General features: G+C 37.0%; 4 protein-coding genes across 4 annotated transcripts; all 4 read left to right on the forward strand.

The window, feature by feature from the left end:
• Positions 1-257: 257 nt before the first annotated feature.
• GCK72_013098 (uncharacterized protein) lies at positions 258-3,008 on the forward strand (the record flags this gene model as incomplete). Its single annotated transcript, XM_053729641.1, has 6 exons — positions 258-319; positions 405-708; positions 812-1,118; positions 2,135-2,422; positions 2,581-2,705; positions 2,892-3,008. 6 exons carry the CDS (start codon positions 258-260, stop codon positions 3,006-3,008), a joined length of 1,203 nt encoding a protein of 400 aa, XP_053584413.1.
• Positions 3,009-4,256: 1,248 nt separating this feature from the next.
• GCK72_013099 (uncharacterized protein) lies at positions 4,257-6,790 on the forward strand (the record flags this gene model as incomplete). Its single annotated transcript, XM_053729642.1, has 3 exons — positions 4,257-4,371; positions 4,604-5,042; positions 6,145-6,790. 3 exons carry the CDS (start codon positions 4,257-4,259, stop codon positions 6,788-6,790), a joined length of 1,200 nt encoding a protein of 399 aa, XP_053584414.1.
• A 559-nt stretch (positions 6,791-7,349) lies between these two features.
• On the forward strand, positions 7,350-9,905 carry GCK72_013100 (uncharacterized protein; the record flags this gene model as incomplete). The annotated part of the gene is made up of 6 exons (XM_053729643.1): positions 7,350-7,411; positions 7,497-7,800; positions 7,909-8,215; positions 8,984-9,271; positions 9,395-9,519; positions 9,789-9,905. The coding sequence occupies 6 exons, from the start codon at positions 7,350-7,352 to the stop codon at positions 9,903-9,905; spliced, it is 1,203 nt and encodes a 400-aa protein (XP_053584415.1).
• A 2,609-nt stretch (positions 9,906-12,514) lies between these two features.
• Positions 12,515-16,676, forward strand: GCK72_013101 (uncharacterized protein; the record flags this gene model as incomplete). Its single annotated transcript, XM_053729644.1, has 8 exons — positions 12,515-12,573; positions 13,497-13,579; positions 13,912-14,186; positions 14,653-14,780; positions 14,866-15,169; positions 15,268-15,574; positions 16,063-16,350; positions 16,513-16,676. 8 exons carry the CDS (start codon positions 12,515-12,517, stop codon positions 16,674-16,676), a joined length of 1,608 nt encoding a protein of 535 aa, XP_053584416.1.
• Positions 16,677-23,979: the final 7,303 nt, after the last annotated feature.

Consider the following 23,979-nt stretch of genomic DNA (forward strand, 5'->3'; position numbering starts at 1 on the left):
TTTTTCCCAAAAATAGGTACGTCACTGAAAAAAATTGAAAGGTTCCTAAAAATAGTTCTAAAACTATTTAAATAACCAAAAATCATTTTTCGCGTCACGATTTTTATCACAGTAGAAGAATTATTTTACTGTTCCGTGCACTCGATTACTTACGCTCACGTTTCTGCAGTTATTAAACGTGAAATTTACAGAAAGCCTCCCAATCCACCAAAAAGCAATCAATCCACTCAATCAATTCCCTGCCACGTAACCATCCGATGACGTCATCGACAGCTTCAGATGAATTGGATGATAATGTTCTGATTACGAATGAGATACAGTAAGTTTTCGATATGTAACCAGCACAATACTTTTTTTCTTGAGTCATTAACTTTATGATATTTTTGAAACAAAAAATGTTTCAGCTCCGAAAACGACAGTGGCATCGACTCGCTCCGTCAGAATTGTTCTCCATACGTACTCGATGGATACAATAAAAATGGATCGAAAGGAAGTCGAGAGGGAGCAAGATTCAGACAACTGAAAGAGCGTCGAAAATCACTTGGAGCCCTTATGGACTCGGCTGAAATCGAGAAGTTGTACTTGGAAAGTGATTATTTCTGGCAGACGGCTTGCAATGATAACAACGATAATCATACGGTAACTGGAAGTTCGGAGATTGACACGTGTCTACAGTATCATCTGAATCGAATTTTGAAGTGTTTAGAGGTAAGTCTCTATTTTCTACTGTTTCTGATATTCCAGAAATATGCTGAAAACAACGGAATATGATTTGATAACGAAAAGTAGTTTTTTAAACTTCACGTTTCAGAGTCTCGAGAGTATCGAGACGGACTGTCCATTAGTCTACAAGACATCGGAAATGTTGAAACGATTGGAAGTGGAAACAGTGACACTTGATGATCTACTTCGAATCGCAAAAAGTGCTCCAGCTCTTCCGAATATTTCGAATGTTCTAACTGAGATTGAAGCGTGTCCAGAAGTACAAGAGATATGGTTATCCACGTGTTATCCGTTGAATTCTTCATTGATTGTGCCGAAGGATAAGCTGAAGACACAGATTAAACTGCAAATTGCTCATATTACTGAGCAGATTTATCCACATCTTGTTAGTCGAGGTAAGTGTTTTTTCGGCTGAATTATTGGTTTCATTATTCTGAAATCGACTTATTGAATCAAACCTCCTAACATAGAACCCTCAAAGTAAATCGTAGTCTGAAACAGTAAATTGTAGTTAGTTCGTTCGGCGGAAATAACGCATTTTTCGATCAAAAACAATGAAAAAATCAAAGTAAATTGGTGTTGGTAAAAAGTTGGAAAACAACTAGTTTACATCTATTGAAATAACCTAGAATCAGTATTTTTAAAAATCGCTTAAAAATCGCATTTGTTGTCATGAGATTACTGTTCCTCTGATTGCGTGCTTTTTGCAGAAACTTTGAAAGGTGAGTGAAAACATCGATTTCAAAGATTAAAAACGGCTTTTGGACCAAAAACCATTGATTTTTTAGGATTTTAAAATAAAAATCACTTCTTGGGAGCGGAATTTGCTCGATTAGTAACGTGTTATTTGAATCTTACATAGATTAGGAGCAGTGTGAGGCTCCCGGGACGATTCGGGAAATTTCCCGGGAAGTTTCCCGGGAAATTTCCCGAGAATTTTCCGGTAATTTCCCGGGAAATTTCCCGAAACAGCATTTCCCGGGAAATGTTTCCCGGGAGACTCACACTGATTAGGAGTACACTATGTATCTTTATTTCTGAGTCGCTTCGCAGCGAAAATCTTTGGTCGTTACTTGGTTGTGAGTTTTTCAAAAAAAGTTCCCCTTTGGATAGGAGTAACGATTCATAAAAACGACACTGCTTTTTGATTAGTTACTGAAACAGTTATTTGAAATTTTGAGGGTTCAGTAGTCCATCCAAGTTAATTTCATAAACGAGCAATAAATTCATATTGTCATTGTTGCTAAACCATTTCTTTCTATGTTTATAAAAATTTCGGAACAAAAGAAAAAATTTGTGCACGAAAACAAATGTTTTTGCATGAACATTTCTACTGTTTCCTTGATTCTGAATATTTACTCTTCTATGAAACAACTCCAATAAGCTACATACATCGTTTGAATAATTTCAGTGGCCGAATCGATCATCCGTCTCCTCAACGACAACGTTCAAAAAGAGACGTCAAACGTGACAGTATTCCATTTCGTCGGAATATTCAAAGGAAGACATTTCGAGCCATACATTGAGAATATGGGACATGACGCGTGGATGGTCACTCTCTTGGATACTGAACAAATTCAAAAAGTGGCACAAGTTGTCGATCGACTATCCAATGTTCCAGTTGTGCCACCACTGGAATCACTCAAACATTTGGGAGTTCTTCTTGCGAGAGGCGACTTTAGGATTTCCATGATTGTTGGTGAGTCAATTAAAGAAAAATTCATCATTTGACCGCTCAGTTTTGATACATGTTAAAACAGAAAACTTTTTTGCTGTTTCGAAAATGTCATATATAGAGTCTTGTTTGTATCTATTGTTTCTATTGTTCACGTTTCTTCTTTATTCATATAATTCCAGAACAATACCTCCGTCAAGCCAGTGGCCATTTACTATCCGATCTACTCTCCTCATATCTCTGTCTTCTTGAAGATGACACTACGGATGCTCGTCTTGGAGCACTCAAGGCTCTCGCTATTTTTGATGTGAGTAATCTTTCGTTATGTAGATTCATCGGGACAACGCTGTTTGAATTTCACGTAGGGATAAAACGGAATATTTTGAAAAATTTGTCGTACAAATATATCAACCACTGTTTCAAAAAGCACAGATTTTATGAGATTACTGAAGCAGAATAATAGCTGGTATACAAAAATATCCATTTCTTCCAGAATCCCCGAATCTCAAAACAAATCACGTACGTGGCGGAACACGACTCTTCAGAAGACGTCCGTCGATTCGCCACCTCAATGTTACGTGGATTCGAAGAAGAGGTCACACGGATTTAGACTCTTCCATGTCATTTCAATCCATGACATAATATTAATTATCTGTCATTTCTTTCTCTCTGTTTCCCTAATTGCTCCAGTGTCTTTTCTCTCCAGAAAGTGTAGCTCAAAATGTGATTTTCTTATTCGTGTGATTTGATTGTATATCACGAAGAATTGTGTCAACTCGGGTTTTTGATTTTTATTTTGTATATTTTGTAATGTTTCACTTACTTTATTTCAATACTATAAATATTTATTAAATAATTTCGCAAGGTTTCGAAACGATCAAAATTAAAATATTGAGAATTAGCTAGCCGACTCATTAGCTCCGAGAAGCTTTTGTCTGAAACACTTGCCGTTTCACATCATTCACTTTTCACAAGTAATCATCCCGAAGTAATTAATGAAACAACCAATTTTCACAGCGAATTTTGAGAAAACTAAAGAGAACTCAGCCGTCTAGTAAATTTAGAAATGATTTAGAAACAAAAATATATGGAATGGTTTCCATATGATGAACAATTGATTTGGGCGGTATGCCAGAGAGTTACTGTAGCGACCGGTTGGATGCATTAGTTAGGTAGTAGCAATCGTCCTCGAAAAATCATTCCTAAACTTAACTTGGTCATGTAACTGAAACATTTGTTGACACCTTTGAGTAATGCTCCAAAGTGACGTTATCGCAAATGAGACAACTCAAATAACGGGAAATAGTAGTAGTAAATTTTCGTTCAGTATAGGTTTTGAATAAATAATTTATTATGCACAGCCAGGAGCAATAAAACCAATATTCTCTCATTAAATTGAGTAGCCTTCTTAGCAACATTCAATATTCAGTACACAGTGCAACAGTGAGTTTCGGTTCAGACGGATAACATTCGGAAAGATTCGAATTCGCTGATAAAACTAATTTCAAAGAGAAAAGAGAAAAGAGGGCGCGTTTTTTTTCGTTTCGTTGCGGTTTCATCTTGTACTTTTTGCGATGGGGGTTTAGTGGTATGACAATATCGTGATCAATTGGAAGCACATATGTTTGAGGATTTTTTATTGTTGTTTGTCTTTTTGCGATAAAGACGTTCTAATTATACAGTAAAATCTAACTTATTTACAAAAAATAGTCGATATGATCCCATTTCTCTTCTCAACTTTCTAAAGTTTCTTACTTTTCACACAAAAAACAACGGTTTCTACTCTTCCATGAATATAAAAGCCTACTGATATTTATTGTTTCAAGGATAAGTTTCGCTGTCTCCACAAATCATCAATATGTTTCAGGAGCTCCTACTCTGTGAAGAGACCCTCATCATCTACAACGACCGTCTACATCGACTCAACAAGTTATATGAGAGCTACAAGTCTGGACAGTACACACAGATGAAAGGTGAGATTTTTAATTTACAAAATGTTTCATTGAAAAATATTTTATTTTCATGGTTTTTCAGCAAAATCATCCAGTCTCAGCTTACAAAATGTTTCGTGGAACTGACTAAGGATTTGGGAAAAGCAAATTTTGCTCGAACCTTTTTAATTGGGGCATTCGGTTTCTTGTAAGACAGAAAATATAATTAGGTTTATTTCAATATTCGTTACCATCTATTCGCTCGATTTATCAGCTGAATCCTCGAGTCTCAGCGAGCTCCGTGCCGCGTTTATTGGCTCCAAACCAGATGCATCGCAGAAGCCAATCGACGCAGAGCTAGCGAATCTGATGGGACGAGTCGTAGTTGATATCAAAGCGATTGTTGGATTTGCCAGAATTTCTCCAGGAGATGTATTCGAAGTTCTCATCAGACATGGATCTCAGAAATGGAAGACACGTGGAAAGACACTGCCGGATAGGACTCAGAAATGGGAGAAAGAGCAAGTAGTGCTGACGTGTGTCCCTGATCAATCGATAGATGTGAAAGTATCCGAGTGTAGACTGTTCAAATCGAAATCATTGAATGATCGATCATTCGATCCGTGTCAATTGTTCTCCTCTCAACCACAATTGGTCACGATGAACTTGAATTCAATGGGAACGATTAAGCTCCAGTTGGTTGTTACTTGGTTGTGAGTTTTTATAGAATATTTGTAAAAAATTAACACAACGAAACAGTGACTCATAAAAATGTTTCTGCTTTTTCATTGGTTATTGAAACAGTGACTTGAAAATTTCAAAGTTCAGTTAGGTCTTCAAAGAGCTTTCATGAATAATTCAAAGTTTTTAGGGGTAGGTATCGAGCAGTCCTAGATTTAAGAGAAAAGGTATTGATTCATTGTTGCTAAACCATCTGTTCTTGTATTTATGAAAATTTCGGAACAGAAGAGAAATTTTGAAAATTCTTATGACTTGACACGTTGAAAAAGGCGAATTTCGGATGCATTTCCCAAACTGTTATATTTCTTTAATATTTCAATGTATGTATTGCTGAAAGAAACAAACTGATACCTTGGAATTTGTGAACCAGAAATATCGATTCTAATTTTAAGAATTTCAAGTCCGCTAATCCTATTTTTGATTCATACAGTTCCCAAACTATTCTTTTTGTACTTATGGGCTATTCTAAACCGGTAACTGGTCAAATAAAGGAGGAAAGATATTTTTCAACTATGCATTCTGTTTCGTACAGTTTGTAGATTAGGAGTAGAACTGTATTTTTGTTTCGGGTGGAAAAATTTCTTCACTCTGTACAGTACCGCCCAAAAATATAAATTTGATGTATTTTAGTGGCAAATCATCAACTTTTGACACACTCCCCAAAATCATGAATTTCCAGTAAAAGTATCACAAATTTTCAAAAACTTAAAATTTTTTTTTGATAATTTCTGTTTTGAATTTCTCATGTTTCGACAAATTGTCTTAATCCCCAAATTTTCACAAATAGCATTCTTGAAAAATTGCACTGGAGATTTATTTTTGTAGCTGACGGTTTTTGTATGATCGCTCTTTGAAAATTTACATATCATCGAAGTAATTTTTCTCACAAATCTTCAGTGCAAAATTGTGAAATTTTTGAGCTTGCCATATTGACGACCTATAACAAAGACATCAAAAGTTTCCAAAAACTGTGAATTTGTGGTATTTTTTTCTGTTTCGAGTTCGTCATATTTCAACAAATTGCTTTCATCCCCAATTTCGTATCAAAAACCTTCTTCATATTTCTTTTTTCAGACCCCTCCTCGCCTCGAAGTCCTCCACGAAACCAACGATCGTCCAGAATCCTCAAATCCCAATGGACGGAGAAGCAACCATCGATCGAAAGCCCCGAATTGTACTCCGCGAGAAGAAACGTGGATCCGCGGCACGAGTTGCAATGAAAGAGCAATGGAGGAACTCAACGAATATGTTGGACTCAATCTATCTGGATGTTGCCAAAACGATTCCATCAGTCGATGCAATGTCGACATTAGATCTGAGGAAAGTGCCGAAAGAATTGAATACTGGAACACTTCCAGCACCTTCGAGTAAACGAGAATTCAAGAATTTCACAAGTTATTCTCCAATGTCATCGTCAACTCTAATGGGAAAACGAAGTCAAAGTCTGGCTCAATTGGGAGCCACTACGAATAGTCCTGACGCCACGAGAGAATTCAATCGGAAATTCAAGAACTCATCGGAGACTGACACGAATAGTACGGTAGCGTCGGAAGTGTTTGGTCTGTTGGAAATGATTGAGGAGATTCAACCGAAAGCGAATCGAATGTATCGGGAATACGATGAATTGAGTAGTTTGGTGAATCTGTTGGCGCAGTGGCATACGTTGATCAAGATGAATAAGGCAAGTTGCAAAGGAGTGGAAACTAAGTGGATGCGTTAAATTTGAAAAATGTTAATATTGAAACAGCAGAAATTTTCGTTTCAACTAAATTCAAAGAGTGCATCTGAAAGGGTGCAAGATACAAAAACCAGCTAAAATGTGCCCCTCTAAACTTCCAATAAGGTCATGTTTCACCAAATCCAGAGCCATAGGGAGATGAAGAAAAGAGTTTCGGTATTTTTAGAAATGCGTATCTTTTAAATCCCACTAGTTTGTAATGGAAAATTATTCACGGATGGATAGAACGAATAAAGTGAAAAAAACGTAGCACTTAGCTCTGATACTCGAAACGGTAAAAATTTCACTGATCTTAAACAGTGTGGTTTTAAATTTGGTTTCGAAGTGATTTTGAAATCTAGACATTTGGACATGAATCATGAAAAAGCAATTTTCAAATTAGGATCCTTATGATTTTAACTTAAAATCAGAAAAAAAAGCGTCTCAAATTTTTTGTTTTGAGTTGACAATTATTCGACAGCTTTCATATTTACAGAAAGTCTCTCAATCCACCAAAAAACAATCAATCCACTCAATCAACTCCCTGCCACGTAACCATCCGATGACGTCATCAACAGCTTCAGATGAATTGGATGATAATGTTCTGATTACTAATGAGATACAGTGAGTTTTCTATATGTAATCAGCAAAATACTTTTTTTCTTGAGTCATTAACTTTATGATATTTTTGAAACAAACATTTTTTCAGCTCCGAAAACGACAGTGGAATCGACTCGCTCCGTCAGAATTGTTCTCCATACGTACTCGATGGATACAATAAAAATGGATCGAAAGGAAGTCGGGAGGGAGCAAGATTCAGACAACTGAAAGAGCGTCGGAAATCACTTGGAGCCCTTATGGACTCGGCTGAAATTGAGAAGTTGTACTTGGAAAGTGATTATTTCTGGCAGACGGCTTGTAATGATAACAATGATAATCATACGGTAACTGGAAGTTCGGAGATTGACACGTGTCTACAGTATCATCTGAATCGAATTTTGAAGTGTTTAGAGGTAAGTCTATATTTTCTACTGTTTCTCACATTCCAGATATTCTCGGAGAATTATGGAATGTGATTGAAGATTTCATAGATCATAAAAAATAACTGGTGTTTCTTTCAGAGTCTCGAGAGTATCGAGACGGACTGTCCATTAGTCTACAAGACATCGGAAATGTTGAAACGATTGGAAGTGGAAACAGTGACACTTGATGATCTACTTCGAATAGCCAAAAGTGCTCCAGCTCTTCCGAATATTTCGAATGTTCTAACTGAGATCGAAGCGTGTCCAGAAGTACAAGAGATATGGTTATCCACGTGTTATCCATTGAATTCTTCATTGATTGTGCCGAAGGATAAGCTGAAGACACAGATTAAACTGCAAATTGCTCATATCACCGAGCAGATTTATCCACATCTTGTTAGTCGAGGTAAGTGTAATTTTTTCGGCTGAAATATTGGTTTCATTATTCTGAAATCGACTTATTGAATCAAACTTCCTAACATAGAACCCTCAAAGTAAATCGTAGTCTGAAACAGTGGATTGTAGTTAGTTCGTTCGGCGGAAATAACGCATTTTTCGATCAAAAACAATGAAAAAATCAAAGTAAATTGGTGTTGGTTTAAAAGTTGGAAAACAACTAGTTTACATCTATTGAAATAACCCAAAATCAGTATTTTTAAATATGCCCGAAAATCGCATTTGTTCTCATGAGATTACTGTAGCACTGATTGTGTGCAAACACCACATTGCCAATGTATCAGATGCTACTGCAATTTTCAGAAGTTTTGAAAAAAAGAGTGAAATCATCGATTTCAAAGATTAAAACGGGTTTTGGACCAAAAACGATTGATTTTTTTAGGATTTTAAAATAAAAATCACTTCTTGGGAGCGGAATTTGCTCGATTAGTAACGTGTTATTTGAATCTCACTTAGATTAGGAGTACACTATGTATCTTTATGTCTGAGTCGCTACGCAGCGAAAATCTTTGGACGTTACATGGTTGTGAGTTTTTCAAAAACAGTTCTACTTTGGATAGGCGTAGCGATTTATAAAATCGTCTCTGCTTTTTGATTAGTTACTGAAACAGTAGTTCAGTTTTTGTACGAACATTTCTACTGTTTCCTTGATTCTGAATATTTACTCTTATATGAAACTACTCCAGTACAAATTACACACTTAATTCAATGATTTCAGTGGCCAAATCGATCATCCGTCTCCTCAACGACAATGTTCAAAAAGAGACGTCAAACGTGACAGTATTCCATTTCGTTGGAATATTCAAAGGACGACATTTCGAGCCATACATTGAGAATATGGGACATGACGCGTGGATGGTCACTCTCTTGGATACTGAACAAATTCAAAAAGTGGCACAAGTTGTCGATCGACTATCCAATGTTCCAGTTGTGCCACCACTGGAATCACTCAAACATTTGGGAGTTCTTCTTGCGAGAGGCGACTTTAGGATTTCGATGATTGTTGGTGAGTAGTCAGCTTATGACCGCTTAGAGAAAGTTTTGAACAAAATTAATCTGCCGTTTCAAAAACATCAAAAATAGAATCTTGTCTTTATCTACTGTTCGTCTCTCATTGGTATAATTCCAGAACAATACCTGCGTCAAGCCAGTGGCCATTTACTATCCGATCTACTCTCCTCATATCTCTGTCTTCTTGAAGATGACACTACGGATGCTCGTCTTGGAGCACTCAAGGCTCTCGCTATTTTTGATGTGAGTAATCTTTCGTTATGTTGATTCATCGGAACAACACTGTTTGAATTTCACATTGGGATACAAGCGAAAATCTCAAAATTCATGAATTTTCACTAAAAACATCGAAAGTTTTCAAAAACGTATTTAAAACATTTCTGTTTTGAGATTCTCATATTTTTACAGATTTTCTTTATATACCATCAATAAATCAAAAACGTCAAAACGCCTAGAATTTTCTGTGATTTTTGAAACAAAATATTTTGCAAACAAAGCTTCCCTTTTTTCAGAATCCCCGAATCTCGAAACAAATCACGTACGTGGCGGAACACGACTTTTCAGAAGACGTCCGTCGATTCGCCACCTCAATGTTACGTGGATTCGAAGAAGAGGTCACACGGATTTAGACCCTTCCATGTCATCTCAATCCATGACATTACCTAATTATCTGTCATTTCTTTCTCTCTGTTTCCCTAATTGCTCCAGTGTCTTTTCTCTCCAGAAAGTGTAGCTCAAAATGTGATTTTCTTATTCGTGTGATTTGATTGTATATCACGAAGAATTGTGTCAACTCGGGTTTTTGATTTTTATTTTGTATATTTTGTCATGGTTTCACCTACTTTATTTTAATAAAATAAATATTTATGAAATAATTTCACAAGGTTTGGAGTCGATCAAAGTGAGAACATTGAGAAATAGCTAGCCGACTAATTAGCTCCGAGAAGTTTTTGTCTGAAACACTTGCCGTTTCACATCATTTATTTATTTATTTATTCCAGGATTTGAGAGTACGTGGAAAGGAATCATTCACTTTTTACAAATGATCGTCCTGAAGTTGTTAAAAAAGTCCAACAACAGCAATGCATTTTGAGATAACGGAAGAGAACCTGACAGTCTTGTAAATTTAGAAAAAGAAAAAAAAAATGTAATTGTCTCTTTTTATGGCTATAATGAATTGAAAAATTATTCCTAAAGTCTTGGTCATGTAACCGAAACATTTGTTGACACCTTTTAGTAATGCTCGAAAGTGACGTTATCGTGAATGGGACATCTCAAAAAACAGGAAATAGTAGTAATGTTTTCGTACGGTATAGGTTTTGAATTAACAATTAGGTTGTATATACAGCCAGGAGCAATAAAACCAAAATTCTCAAAACGTCGAGTAGCCATCTCAGCAACATTCAATATTCAGTACACACTGCAACAGTGAGCTTCAGCACAGGCGGATAATATTCAGAAAAATTCAAATTTGGTGATAAAACTAACAATTGTAAGATCAGCGGGAAAAGAGAAAGAGGGCAAAGAAAATAAATAGGAAAAGTAATAATCAACCGTTTTTTTTAATTGCTGTTTCATCTTGACGTTTTTGCGAAAAGAGTTTAGTTGCATGGCAATATCATTTTACATTTTAATCATTCTTTTCTTTCTGGATATCTGATTTTTATAGTTTTTATTCTGAATGTGAGTGTTGCGACGGTTATTGGGTTGGGAAAGAACTTCCGTAGTGGTAACGTAACGAAGGTTCGTTGCAGAACACCTCTGACTAATCAGAGGAAGAATTGCTGTCACTCGACGAAACGAGTGCTGTATTATGACCGACTGTCATTTTGGCATTATCCGATCTGTCATTATACATTTCATTGGTTGTAATCCTGCCTTTCTTTATCTTTAGTGCTTTATCCAGAGCTCGTTTTTCAGAGATGGTTCTGTAGGCGATTCCTACAAGTTCTTGGAATGTTCGGTCTTTTTGGTGATGCTTCATGAAGACGGTGACCATGATTTATTGTGGCAGCTTGCCAATGAACGAATTGATGAAGATGGAGTCATCCAGCGTGCATCCCTTACTTCTCAGCGAGTACGCTATGATGCAATATTTGTTTAGATCCTTCTCCATATCCTCGAAACTGTCTTCGGTGAAAGAGAACTTGCTGAGCTGGTGAATGGGTTTTGCTTAGTGTCCTCCTCACTGTTGTACTGTCTTTCCAAGCTGTCCCTCAGCACGTAGTAGTCTTCTTCTGACAGAGTCACCGATTGCAACATTGACTTCGCTTCCCCACTCAGAAGTCTCAGGAGTAAAGCATGTTTGAGCGTCATCGGAATTTTATCGTTTTTGTGAACCAAAACATCAAACAACTGCATGAAGATACTGTATTCGCCTGGTTTTCCGTCAAAAACTGGAATCGTGTTCAAGGCTGTGTTCACAGCATTGTTAGAGAGAAGAGGAGACGAGTTCTCCTGTGATTCCGGAGGGCTCTGACGAAGCATAGCAGAGTCCACCAGATTGTTGTTTGACATCGCTACGGGTAGAAGTGGAGACGAGTTCTCCTGTGGCATTGAAGTGCTTTGTTGTGACAATATAGCTGGGGCTATTATTGTCACGACAGTGAGCCTGAAGTTATGGTTTTCAGTCTTCGAAAACTTCGGCTGAAAAACGTTTGAGGATTTTCTCTTTTTTTTTAGAGTGATTAGTTTTGAAAAGAGTGTCTGACTGGTTCAAAATGTTCGACATATTTCTCTCTATTTTCTGAATATTGTGAAACATAAATTTGTATCAAGTTTTGATGGTGCGCCCTTTTTGTTAAATGTGACTATTTCTATAATTATCTCCACAATTTCATTAGAGTGGAATACACGAAAAGACGAAATTTTTCTGATATTTATTTGAAAATTTATTGAAGCAATTCGATCCATTTCTACTCAGGTATTTTTGGGCAGGGGTTGGGCAACGAAACTTTCGATTGGGCCGTGTGGCTCGTGAATAGGGCACAGTGCCCGCAAAAAGGGCCACATGGCCCAGTGGGCACTAGTTGGGCACAGGTTGGGCCACAGGTTGAGAGATAGGAAATACTTGGTGGATGTGGGCACAGGTTGGGCGCTTGGTGAGGATGAATGGGCACTGCATGGGCACGGAGTGGGCACACGTTGAGAAATCGCGCTCTACTGCACACTCTGATTTTTCGCCACGATTTTTCTTATTTGTTTCGTTTCTTTTACAATTTTATCGTCTTTCGATTTTATGCTACTTATTCAAAGAGAAGATAATAGAGAATCTACACAAATCCGTCGATCAAACAGGTAAGATGTTATTATATTTTCTTTTAATTTTTGTCAAATTTCAGCGGAGCAAGAAATAAATTCAACAATACGAGCATCATCATCAACTACGCGCTCCGACTGCTTCACTTCTCGTCTCTGATATTTTTCGCATTTCTTGTAGATTTTTTGTTGAAATTTGTATATTTATGATTTCTTTCTCCTGTATTATTTATGTATTCCTATTTCCCATAGTATTTTTGACCAATTATAGCTTATTTTCTCCTATTACTTCCCATAATTACTTAAATAATTATTTTGTGTTTAAATTTGACAAATAAATAGTAGAAAAGTACAAAAATGTGTAATCTGGTTAATTATTGTGAGGAATGGGAGGGAGCAAAGGGAGCGGAATGCCGCGCGTTGTACCGAATCTGGGCACTTTGCCCACGAAATGGGCATGGTGGCCCGCCATGTGTGGGCCACCATGCCGATTCTGAGGGCCACATGGCCCAATTTGTGGGCAACTTGGCCCAAAATTACCTGAGTATATTACAGTTCAAGGAGTGTACGAAATATCAATTGTGTAAGCAAAATTCAACAGTTTTTTTTCCTGCTTCTGGACATTGTGAAGTATACACTTTTAAATGAGATTTTGATTTTTCACATCTAATGGTTCCCATACAAATGTTTTGCTATGTTTTATTTATTTTGTGAAATGTGTCAGCTAGTTGAATCCATGATTTCATCAATTTTCCATCAATAGGTAAATCAATACTCTTGACAAAAAAATTGCACAAAATTCATTCGATTTGGCCCCCATTTCTCTTCTCAGCTTTTAAAAGATTCCTACTTTTCACACAAAAACAGCAGTTTCCGTTCTTCCATAAATTTAAAAGCCTAAATGATGATTATTATTTCACGAATAAGTTTCGTCTTCTCCATAAACCATCAATATGTTTCAGGAGCTCCTACTCTGTGAAGAGACCCTCATCATCTACAACGTCCGTCAAGTCGAAATCGTTGAATGATCGATCATTCGATCCGTGTCAATTGTTCTCCTCTCAACCACAATTGGTCCTTGAATTCGATGGGAACGATTAAGCAGTTGATTGTTACTTGGTTGTGAGTTAAAAAAAGAATATGTAAAGGACGGACTACCAATTCATAAAAATGTCTCTGCTTTTTTATTTCGATGAACTCTGTTTCATACTGTTTGTAAATGAAGAGTAGAACTAAATTTCTGCTATGATTGAACAAATTGCTTCAGCTATGTACAATACCGCTCAAAAAGATTATATTTCGAGTTTCCCATATTTCAACAAATTTCCTTCATCCCCGAATTTGTTTTGATAACATTCTTGATATTTCCACTTTCAGACCCCTCCTCGCCTCGAAGTCCTCCACCAAACCAAAGTCTGGCTCAATTGGGAGCCACTACGAATAGTCCGGACGCCACGAGAGAATTCAATCGAAAATTCAAGAACTCATCGGAGACCGACACGAATAGTACGGTAGCGTCGGAAGTATTCGGTCTGTTGGAAATGATTGAGGAGATTCAACCGAAAGCGAATCGAATGTATCGGGAATACGATGAATTGAGTAGTTTGGTGAATCTGTTGGCGCAGTGGCATACGTTGATCAAGATGAACAAGGTGTGTAGACTAGAACGTAAAACTGAGTGAATGCGTTACTTTTGAAAAATGCTAATACTGAAACGGTAACCATTTCTGTTTGGACTAAATACAAAGAGCTCGAAAGAATGGATTTGATTAGAAAAACTTGATACTGTCAGCCTATCTGTCTTTTTTTTCCATTTTTTTGCAATTTTCGTACTTTAAAAAGGTAGTAATTCTTTACCTTTCCGAATTTCGACCTCGTTTTTCTCGAATAACAAGCCACGAGGGCAATAACTGATTATATATTTGGAATCAGCGTTTTTTTTAGCTTTCCAATGATATATGTCATGTACCATAACTCCACGGTCACCTGGAGGCCTTCCCTAGTAAATTCTACTGTTCCGCGTCCTCAATTACTTATATTCACGTTTCTAAAGTTAGTTTATTTATTTTACAATATTCAGAAAAAACTCTAGTTATTGCATTTGTATACAATTTTCAGAAAGTCTCCCAATCCACCAAAAAGCAATCAATCCACTCCATCAACTCCCTGCCACGTAACCATCCGATGACGTCATCAACAGCTTCAGATGAATTGGATGATACTGTTCTGATTACGAATGAGATACAGTGAGTTTTCAAAATGTAATCAGCAAAATACTTTTTTTCTTGATTCATTAACTTTATGACACTTTTGAAAAAAACTTTTTTTCAGCTCCGAAAACGACAGTGGAATCGACTCGCTCCGTCAGAATTGTTCTCCATACGTACTCGATGGATACAATAAAAATGGATCGAAAGGAAGTCGAGAGGGTGCGAGATTCAGACAACTGAAAGAGCGTCGGAAATCACTTGGAGCCCTTATGGACTCTGCTGAAATCGAGAAGTTGTACTTGGAAAGTGATTATTTCTGGCAGACGGCTTGTAATGATAGCAATGATAATCATACGATAACTGGAAGTTCGGAGATTGACACGTGTCTACAGTATCATCTGAATCGAATTTTGAAGTGTTTAGAGGTAAGTCTATATTTTCTACTGTTTCTCACATTCCACAAATTTTCTAAGAAATATACAATGTGATTTGATGAAGGGAAATTTTATGCTTCACGTTTCAGAGTCTCGAGAGTATCGAGACGGACTGTCCATTAGTCTACAAAACATCGGAAATGTTGAAACGATTGGAAGTGGAAACAGTGACACTTGATGATCTACTTCGAATTGCCAAAAGTGCTCCAGCTCTTCCGAATATTTCGAATGTTCTAACTGAGATTGAAGCGTGTCCAGAAGTACAAGAGATATGGTTATCCACGTGTTATCCATTGAATTCTTCATTGATTGTGCCGAAGGATAAGCTGAAGACACAGATTAAACTGCAAATTGCTCATATCACCGAGCAGATTTATCCACATCTTGTTAGTCGAGGTAAGTGTAATTTTTTCGGCTGAAATATTGGTTTCATTATTCTGAAATCGACTTATTGAATCAAACTTCCTAACATAGAACCCTCAAAGTAAATCGTAGTCTGAAGCAGTGAATTTTACATAGTTCGTCATTTTTCTGGTTCTATCGGTCCGTCGTGTTCTTCCCTTATGAAGTGTTGTTTTTTATTTAAAAGTTGTATCAAGAAACCGAATTACCTGACATAAAACTCTTAAAGTAATTCGTCGTTTGAAACAGCGAATTTCGCTTAGTTCGCAATTTTGCTCGATCTATTGTCATTTGAATGTTACTTAGAGTAGTACACTATGTATCTTTATACCTGAGTCGTTACACAGTGAAAACCTGATTGTAGTTCAGTTTTTGCATGAACATTTCTACTGTTTCCATCATTCTGAATATTCACTCTTATTTCACTCTTATTTCACTCTTATACACGAATATCTTTCACAGAAATATTTCAACGATTTCAGTGGCCGAATCGATCATCCGTCTCCTCAACGACAACGTTCAAAAAGAGACGTCAAACGTGACAGTATTCCATTTCGTTGGAATATTCAAAGGACGACATTTCGAGCCATACATTGAGAATATGGGACATGACGCGTGGATGGTCACTCTCTTGGATACTGAACAAATTCAAAAAGTGGCACAAGTTGTCGATCGACTATCCAATGTTCCAGTTGTGCCACCACTGGAATCACTCAAACATTTGGGAGTTCTTCTTGCGAGAGGCGACTTTAGGTTTTCGATGATTGTTGGTGAGTTAATGGAAAAAGGAAAATTGTATCATCAGATGACCGCTCAGTTTTGATACATTTCGAAAACAGAGAAAGTTTTTTTTTGCCGTTTCGAAAATGTCAAAAATAGAATCATGTCTGTATCTTCTGTTCGTGCTTGATCTTTTTTTTTAATAATTCCAGAACAATACCTCCGTCAAGCCAGTGGCCATTTACTATCCGATCTACTCTCCTCATATCTCTGTCTTCTTGAAGATGACACTACGGATCACAGCACCCTGCACGGGGAACGCGCAAACAAAAAAACGAAAATTAGCCGTAGGGCACGTTCGCATTGTCTACAGTAATACTCAACAGAAAAGGCAAAATTTTACTGAGTCGGGCACATAAAAGCGTGAATATCTCGATTTCCCGAAATTTGTGCTCAGAATGCATATCCATTTCGTGTAAAGGAAGACTTTTTGTATAATTTTGTGAATTTTCATACTTTAATATTGTGTATTCGTGGTGCTATTCCCAGTTTCATGCAAAATCAGAATTCCAGCGGCGCCGAAGAAACCGAGTTTTTCGGTATTATTTCTGCTGGATTTTCAATTTTCGTAGTCGAAAATTGGTTTCTGAACAGAAACAAACCATGAAATGAAGAAAAAATAGTGTAAAACCTCTGATTTTGCAAATTTTTCAATTTTTCGAAAATTCTAAAAATCTGATTTTTGCTAATAGCCGATTCTCAAGAGGAATTGTTTTTCGATTTTTATGACTTTCTGATGTGGAATAATGCTGAAAATGTCAGAAAATCGCAAAACTATCCTGATCTCTCTAATCACTAAGCGAGAGAGTATGCGAACGAGAGATACGCAGATAGAGGGAGAAATTTTGAAAGCTGTGCGCGTTTCGCGTTTTTTGCGAGCTTGTTCCTCGTGCAGGGTACTGTGCGGATGCTCGTCTTGGAGCACTCAAGGCTCGCTATTTTTGATGTGAGTAATCATTTATTTACTTTATCTTTATCTTTACTAATAATATTCAACAGATCCGTCTGTCCGTTTATTTGTCGCCGATCATAACTCCATCCGTAGCGGACCGATTTTTATGAAACCTGGATAGATAGATTGGAAATTTGGCTTAGATGATGCCCGAACTTTTCTTTTTTTTTAAATATCAAACTTGACGTCTTCTGGAGACGATGCCGATTTCAACAGTAAAAAGCGTTGAGAAAAGTGTGTCCCGACAGGGTGGTAGAAAGTTCAAAAAATCAATGGCTCGGTTGTTTCTTGACTGCATTCTCGAAAGCGCCTCGGCCGCGCGTGTTTGGTGTAGCGGTCTACGCAGATGACTCTCACGCGTGGGGTGGTGAGTTCGTTACCGCCAGGTCGGAAATGTTTTTTGGGGTTTTTGTTTTGATAAGGACATAGCCAGTATATGAAAGTTGTAAATATTTTGTTATAGCCGAGATTTCGTAGAACAAAAGGGTGGAGTAGCTATCTTTCTGTTGACACTGTACACACCGCTCAAACTCTGTCATAATGGATGATTGAGTTCCAACTTTGACGGTGTTTAAAAAATTTCAATCCTACAAACACCGAGTCAGGAACTTGGTAGTTGTTAACAATAAGCCTTTTGTCCAAAGCTTCATGGGGAAGTCATGCAGCATTGCCACCGATCGTTTAAAAACTCAAAAAGTGTTTTTTAAAGAACTTTAAGAATTTTTTTGTGAAGTACTGTCATGTACGAATGAGGTGGATTGATCAAAATAGACTGAATAAGGGGCTTCTTTAACTTTTCAACTTAGAAATATGTAAAATAGTTTTAGTTTCGAAGTATTTCAGAGAAGAGAGGGGCATCGCCGCCGAACAGTGAAAAATATAGAAACCAGAACTTTTTGGATCAGACCAAACTAAAAAGAAGATTTCCGTGTTTATGAAACAAATCTTGAACGAATTTGGGGGGAAGGAGGCGGCATCGCCGCCGATAAGTCAAAAACTTCAAAAGAATACTTCAAACGCAACTTTTGAAGATGTGAATAGGAAATTCTCTTTTGGTGAAGGGTTTCTCAGACAGGCAAAAACACATTTACTGTATTTAGTACAATTAATTCTAGGACCCGAATGTCTCAACCAATAAACCAATAAAGAAATGTTTTTTGTTATCATCGGATTAAGAAAAATCGAAGATTAAAAACGTTTCCTTTCCTTCCAGATTGATCGGTAACACAATTAGATACAGGCAGTTTTCAGGACACAGGTGATGGATCCATTGTTGATCCAAATGGGCCCACATAAAAAAGTTTTTAAAGTCATTTTGGCTAGCATTTCCCTTCTTCTTACCACTGTTTTCACTTTACCCATTGGTAAAACATAGTGGCGAGGGGAATTTCTGTGAAGTCCAGATATGAGATCAGGTAAAATCCAGGGGCTCAAGATCGTCCGACTATCAGGTCGAATGGTCTGAGTCTGATGGCTACAGAAGAAGAGATTGATGAAGGTGTGCTCCACCGCGTTTCAGTGACTTTCCGGACAACTAACAGACGATGAGAAGAGTCCGATGACGTGACGGCAAAAAGAACGTCCTCCCTAATGAACCGATTTCCTTCAAAGTTGGACAAAAATCAGAAATTTTCATCTCGCGATGCCCGTCTTACTTTTCTTCCAAACTCCCAAAGTGACGTCTTCTGAGCCAGGAACACTGATAAAGCAGAGGGAGTCGACAGCGGGAAAAGGGAGAGACGATCGACAAAGCGTCGTCTCTTCTTTAGTCGCTCCCGCTGGCGTTCTTCCCAGCACAGGTAGACCGGCAAGTCCCAATTACGGACGAGCGACGACTGAGCGCAGGCGTTCGAGTGGCGAACAGACGCGGCTAAACGACCGCCAGCGGGCTAACGACGGCCTATCACCAGCCCTCGAAATCATTCGGAAGTCGACACGCCAAGGAGCTCTTCTCGGAGAAGTTGCTACTGATGCACTACCTGATCTTCAAAACATAGGAATGATGGATCAAGTTTGTCCACGTTGCAAAATCGTTTCAGAAAAACAGAGATTCTTAGACTTCGATAGTCTCAACCGTTTGAGAAGCGCCGCAGGCGCTGTAACACCCAGAAGGGTGGTGTAGAAAAGGAGGTTTAGTCGCCGTTAGGCGACGTGAACCGACTGGTTATATTATATTATTATTCATCGAAGCAGATCTGTTCGAATTTCACGTAGAGCTGAAACGGAATTTTTATACAAATCTATCGTTAAAAGATCATTAGCAAATGTTTTAAAAATAATCGATTTTTTGAGATTCCTGAAACAGATATTATAATAGTTTGTATACAAAAATAACCCATTCTTCCAGAATCCCCGAATCTCGAAACAAATCACGTACGTGGCGGAACACGACTCTTCAGAAGACGTCCGTCGATTCGCCACCTCAATGTTACGCGGATTCGAAGAAGAGGTCACACGGATTTAGACCCTTCCATGTCATCTCAATCCATGACCTAATTATCTGTCATTTCTCTCTCTGTTTCCCTAATTGCTCCAGTGTCTTTTCTCTCCAAAAAGTGTAGCTCAAAATGTGATTTTCTTATTCGTGTGATTTGATTGTATATCACGAAGAATTGTGTCAACTCGGGTTTTTCGATTTTTATTTTGTATATTTTGTCATGTTTCACCTACTTTATTTTAATAATATAAATATTTATGAAATAATTTCACGATATTTTGAATCGATCAAAGCCAGAATGCTTTAGCTCCGAGAAGCTTTTGTCTGAAACACTTGCCGTTTCACATCATTCCCTTTTATCAAATGATCATCCCCTTTTTGTTAACAACAGTCCAACTGCAACAATGAATGTTGAGATAATGGAAGAGAGAGAAAGAACCAGCCGGTCTTGTAAGTTTAGAATTGGGTAAAAATGTAATTTTTCACATATTAGGTCACGTTTGGCAGGAGTATCTGGCAATAATGAATGCAATTTTCAATTGTGCTTCGAAAATTATCGTCCTTGAAAAATCATTCATAAATTCAACTTGGTCATGTAACAGAAAAATGTGTTGACACCTTTCAGTAGTGCTCCAAAGTGACGTTATAGTGAATGGGAGAACTCAAAAAAGGGGAATAGTAGTAGTATTTTCGTACGGTACAGGTTTTGAATTGACAATTGTGTTGTATACAGCCAGGAGCAATGCAAACAATGTATTGAATAACTTAAGTAGCTTTTTTTTAGCAACATTCTATTAAGCAAGTACACCGTGCAACAGTGAGTTTGAGGTCAGAGAGATAAAATTCAGAAAATTCAAATTTGGCAATAAAATTGAGATATTAAAGCGGTTTTTGGATTCGCCGGAACCCAGAGAGAGAGAGAAAATCAGGTAAGTATAAGTACTGACCAGATTGTGAGAGTGGTAGGTGCTATGTATTATGCACTCATCTAATTTTTTCCCATAAACTAACAGTTAATAAATAAATAAAAACAACAAAAGGTTTCTAAACGACTTGAAACTGATTCTATTTCTGATAGCCGAGTTAAGCTACATCATTAACACTGTTTCAAAACCACCAAAACTAAGAGACAGTTTCGAAACATTAGTATGTCTTATGTTTCATATCTTGAATGTCTTTTCCAATTTCTGAAACAAAAATTCGTTTCTGACGTGCAGTGAGACACCGTCACTAGACGTCGTTGTCCGAATTGAGTTTTTTTTTTGAAAGACAATCGTTTGGAAATGTTGATTGGGAATAAAACATCGACTGTGGTATGTAAATATTGACGCACATGAAACAACTATTTATGAAACATTAAAAATATGTAGAATTCACCTTTTTGAAGTAGTTGTATTGTCGCAACAAAAAAGTTCCGACATTTTTTACCGACGCGTGTTTGCGGACTTAGTGTTAAATTATTAAATTTTGCACTAAGTCCGCAAACACGCGTCGGTAAAAAATGTCGGAACTTTTTTATTTCGATAATAAAACCAACATACTTTCAACATATTTTATCAAAAATACTATTAATAATTTATTAGAAACGTGGTGCCATTGAACTGCCATCACAAAAATATCAGAAATATGAATGCACAAAACAGAAACAGAGGTAATGAATCGAATTAAGAACAGCTATTTGCAACGAATACGTGCGGATAGACTACATTTAAATTGTGATCAGGATGTTCCAATACTACAGAAACAGTAGAAGTTAAAATCTGACATGGGAAACAATACGGTGAATTGAAATTGAATAATTTCTCTCGATTTGAAAGCTTTTTGATATTTGTAAAAATTTAACATGGAAAACAATAGTTATAGTATGGAGTGTCATCTTTTGAAAACACCGTGAAACATTGAAAAAGGTAAAACTCACTATGTATGAATGAATTACAATTTTAGATTATCAACATCTATTAAGTTCAGTTTGAAGCAGAATAAAATTCTCAAAGTTCTTGACCAAACATTTCATGCTTTAACTGTCTTTTTTTTGAGTATTTTGTTTCTACCCTGCCATTTTCTGGTTATTGCCCATCTAGTTTGAAAATCGACAAGTAAAAATGACGAACCGAATCTGTAAAATTGGATACCTAGTCAGTTTGGAATTTTTTTCGTGTTTACTCAAATTAAAGCGATATGCCTCAAAAAATTAATGAATTCGATTTGAAATGCTCATCGTGTAACAGAAAAATATTTTTTTAATCATGCCTGTTTCAAAGCATGCCCATAAACCATACAACTATTCTTGAATATTAATGCTTTCGTGAATTTTCAGAATCGTTGGATCTCATTTTTATAAATGGAGAATCACGCTTCGATTTTTTTGAAACTTACTAGTTAGTAATAAAAGTCAAACCTAAAGTAGGAGAAAAATGATATATATATATATATATGAATCTGACAGTTCTGAAAGAGATATTCTGATTTCAGAGGTTTCGTTCAGTTAACCTGTGTGTTGACGAGCAAAAAAAGAAAAGAGCTTTCGGGCCGCCCGGATCGACGGTTTTTCTTGATTAAATACAGTCTTCGGTTCATACTGGCCAGGCCGAACCGGGCCGAACGATTAAAGCTCGCATAATATTTTTGGGAAATTTATAATATTTTTAATAGATGACAATTCAAAACACCTATCTTTTCAGCTATTAATCAACCTGCTACAATTAAAAATGCTTTTTCAAGTTTTTTCAAAACCGTCGGCTCCGCTTGGCCCGGTAGATAAGTATGTTTTTGTCAAAGGGTGCATTGCACAAAAGTTACTCTCGGTGTCTTAAAACATTTTCCATGTTTCTGAGAATTGAAAAAAATAGTAGAGTAAATACTCAAATATTGTTTACTTTAATAGAGGTTTTGACAATCAGAAATCTTTAATTGAGTAGTTCAGATTTTTCGTTCGGCTCAAATGCTGAACAATAATTGGGAATATTGATGTGTGTGTGTGTGTCGATACAATGATACTAAATTAGAGTCAATTTATAACTTGGTAATTTGGAAGAAAGAGGGTCTTGCTAAAAAGAAGTCAGAAAAGAGTGTTTCAAAACGTGCTTATGAAAATTCAATAAAAATTTTGAATATTGTTTCCATTATTTCCCAATCTCTTTAATTATTTGATTTCTCACTTTCAGAGAATATTCAGAAACGAAAGGACCATGGAAGTAGTTGGAAAAAGACACAGTGGGACTGAACGATTGGAAAACTGAATATTTATGAAAGGAAATCTTTTTTCGAAACAGAGAAGATTTTGGTCAGAGAAGTAAATAAGAATCACAAATTCGCGAGCGAACTTGCAACACTTATTAGCTAAAACGACGAGAAACACACGAAATACGAGAGAAAACGACGAGAAAGCAATACAATTTATATCAAAACCTGGTTTTGATATAAATTAACTCTGAAAACGCGCAAAACCACACAAAACGCACTTTTTGGAGGATACACTATTTATTCCAAGCCAAACTGGCTAAAATGCACTAAAAACCAAGTAAAACAACACAATATGGGTCAAATACCCAAGCAGAGGTAAGAAAACAAATTAAAACAGCTTCACAACGGTACACACCGTTGCTACAGCCACAAAAACTGAAAAGGAACGCCTTCTCTCTGATGACTTTACTCTTGCCCCCAAAAAAGCGCCAAGGCACCAAGATTGCGCCAAGCTTCTCGTTTGCGTGTTTTGAGTGTTTGTGGACTTCGGGAGGGAAATTTAAATAAGTCTTTTTATAAAAAGACCACGAAATGACATAATATTCCGGTGAAACACCGGACATCCTCGCGTTTTTCAAGTCCCTCGTACGCACGAGAATGGGATGATTCTTTAATGGGCAGAGTCTCGTCACTTCAATCAGGCTAGAGTGACAATATGAACAGTAGGAGAGCTCGATAAAGAGATAATGAGAGGATTCAGATATACTCAAGAAGGAATAACTATGAAATTGATAGCATGAAGGGAATAGGAAATTGGTAGGCATGGGCAGATATAATAGAGATATGTAAGGGAATGAAGGACATTTTCAGAGAAACAGGATAACTATGATTAGAAAGAAACAGAATATGTTGGCAAGCATTAGAGAGAAAACAAGATAGTTTACAAGATAATATATCTATAACATGGAATTTGCTTTGTGTCAGTCACTCCTTAGTTACGATTCGACGTCCCATCCCTCCGGTATGGGTGGTGACCATTGTTATGAT

This window comes from Caenorhabditis remanei, chromosome IV (genome assembly GCF_010183535.1).
Source record: "Caenorhabditis remanei strain PX506 chromosome IV, whole genome shotgun sequence".
In the NCBI taxonomy this organism is placed as follows: domain Eukaryota; kingdom Metazoa; phylum Nematoda; class Chromadorea; order Rhabditida; family Rhabditidae; genus Caenorhabditis; species Caenorhabditis remanei.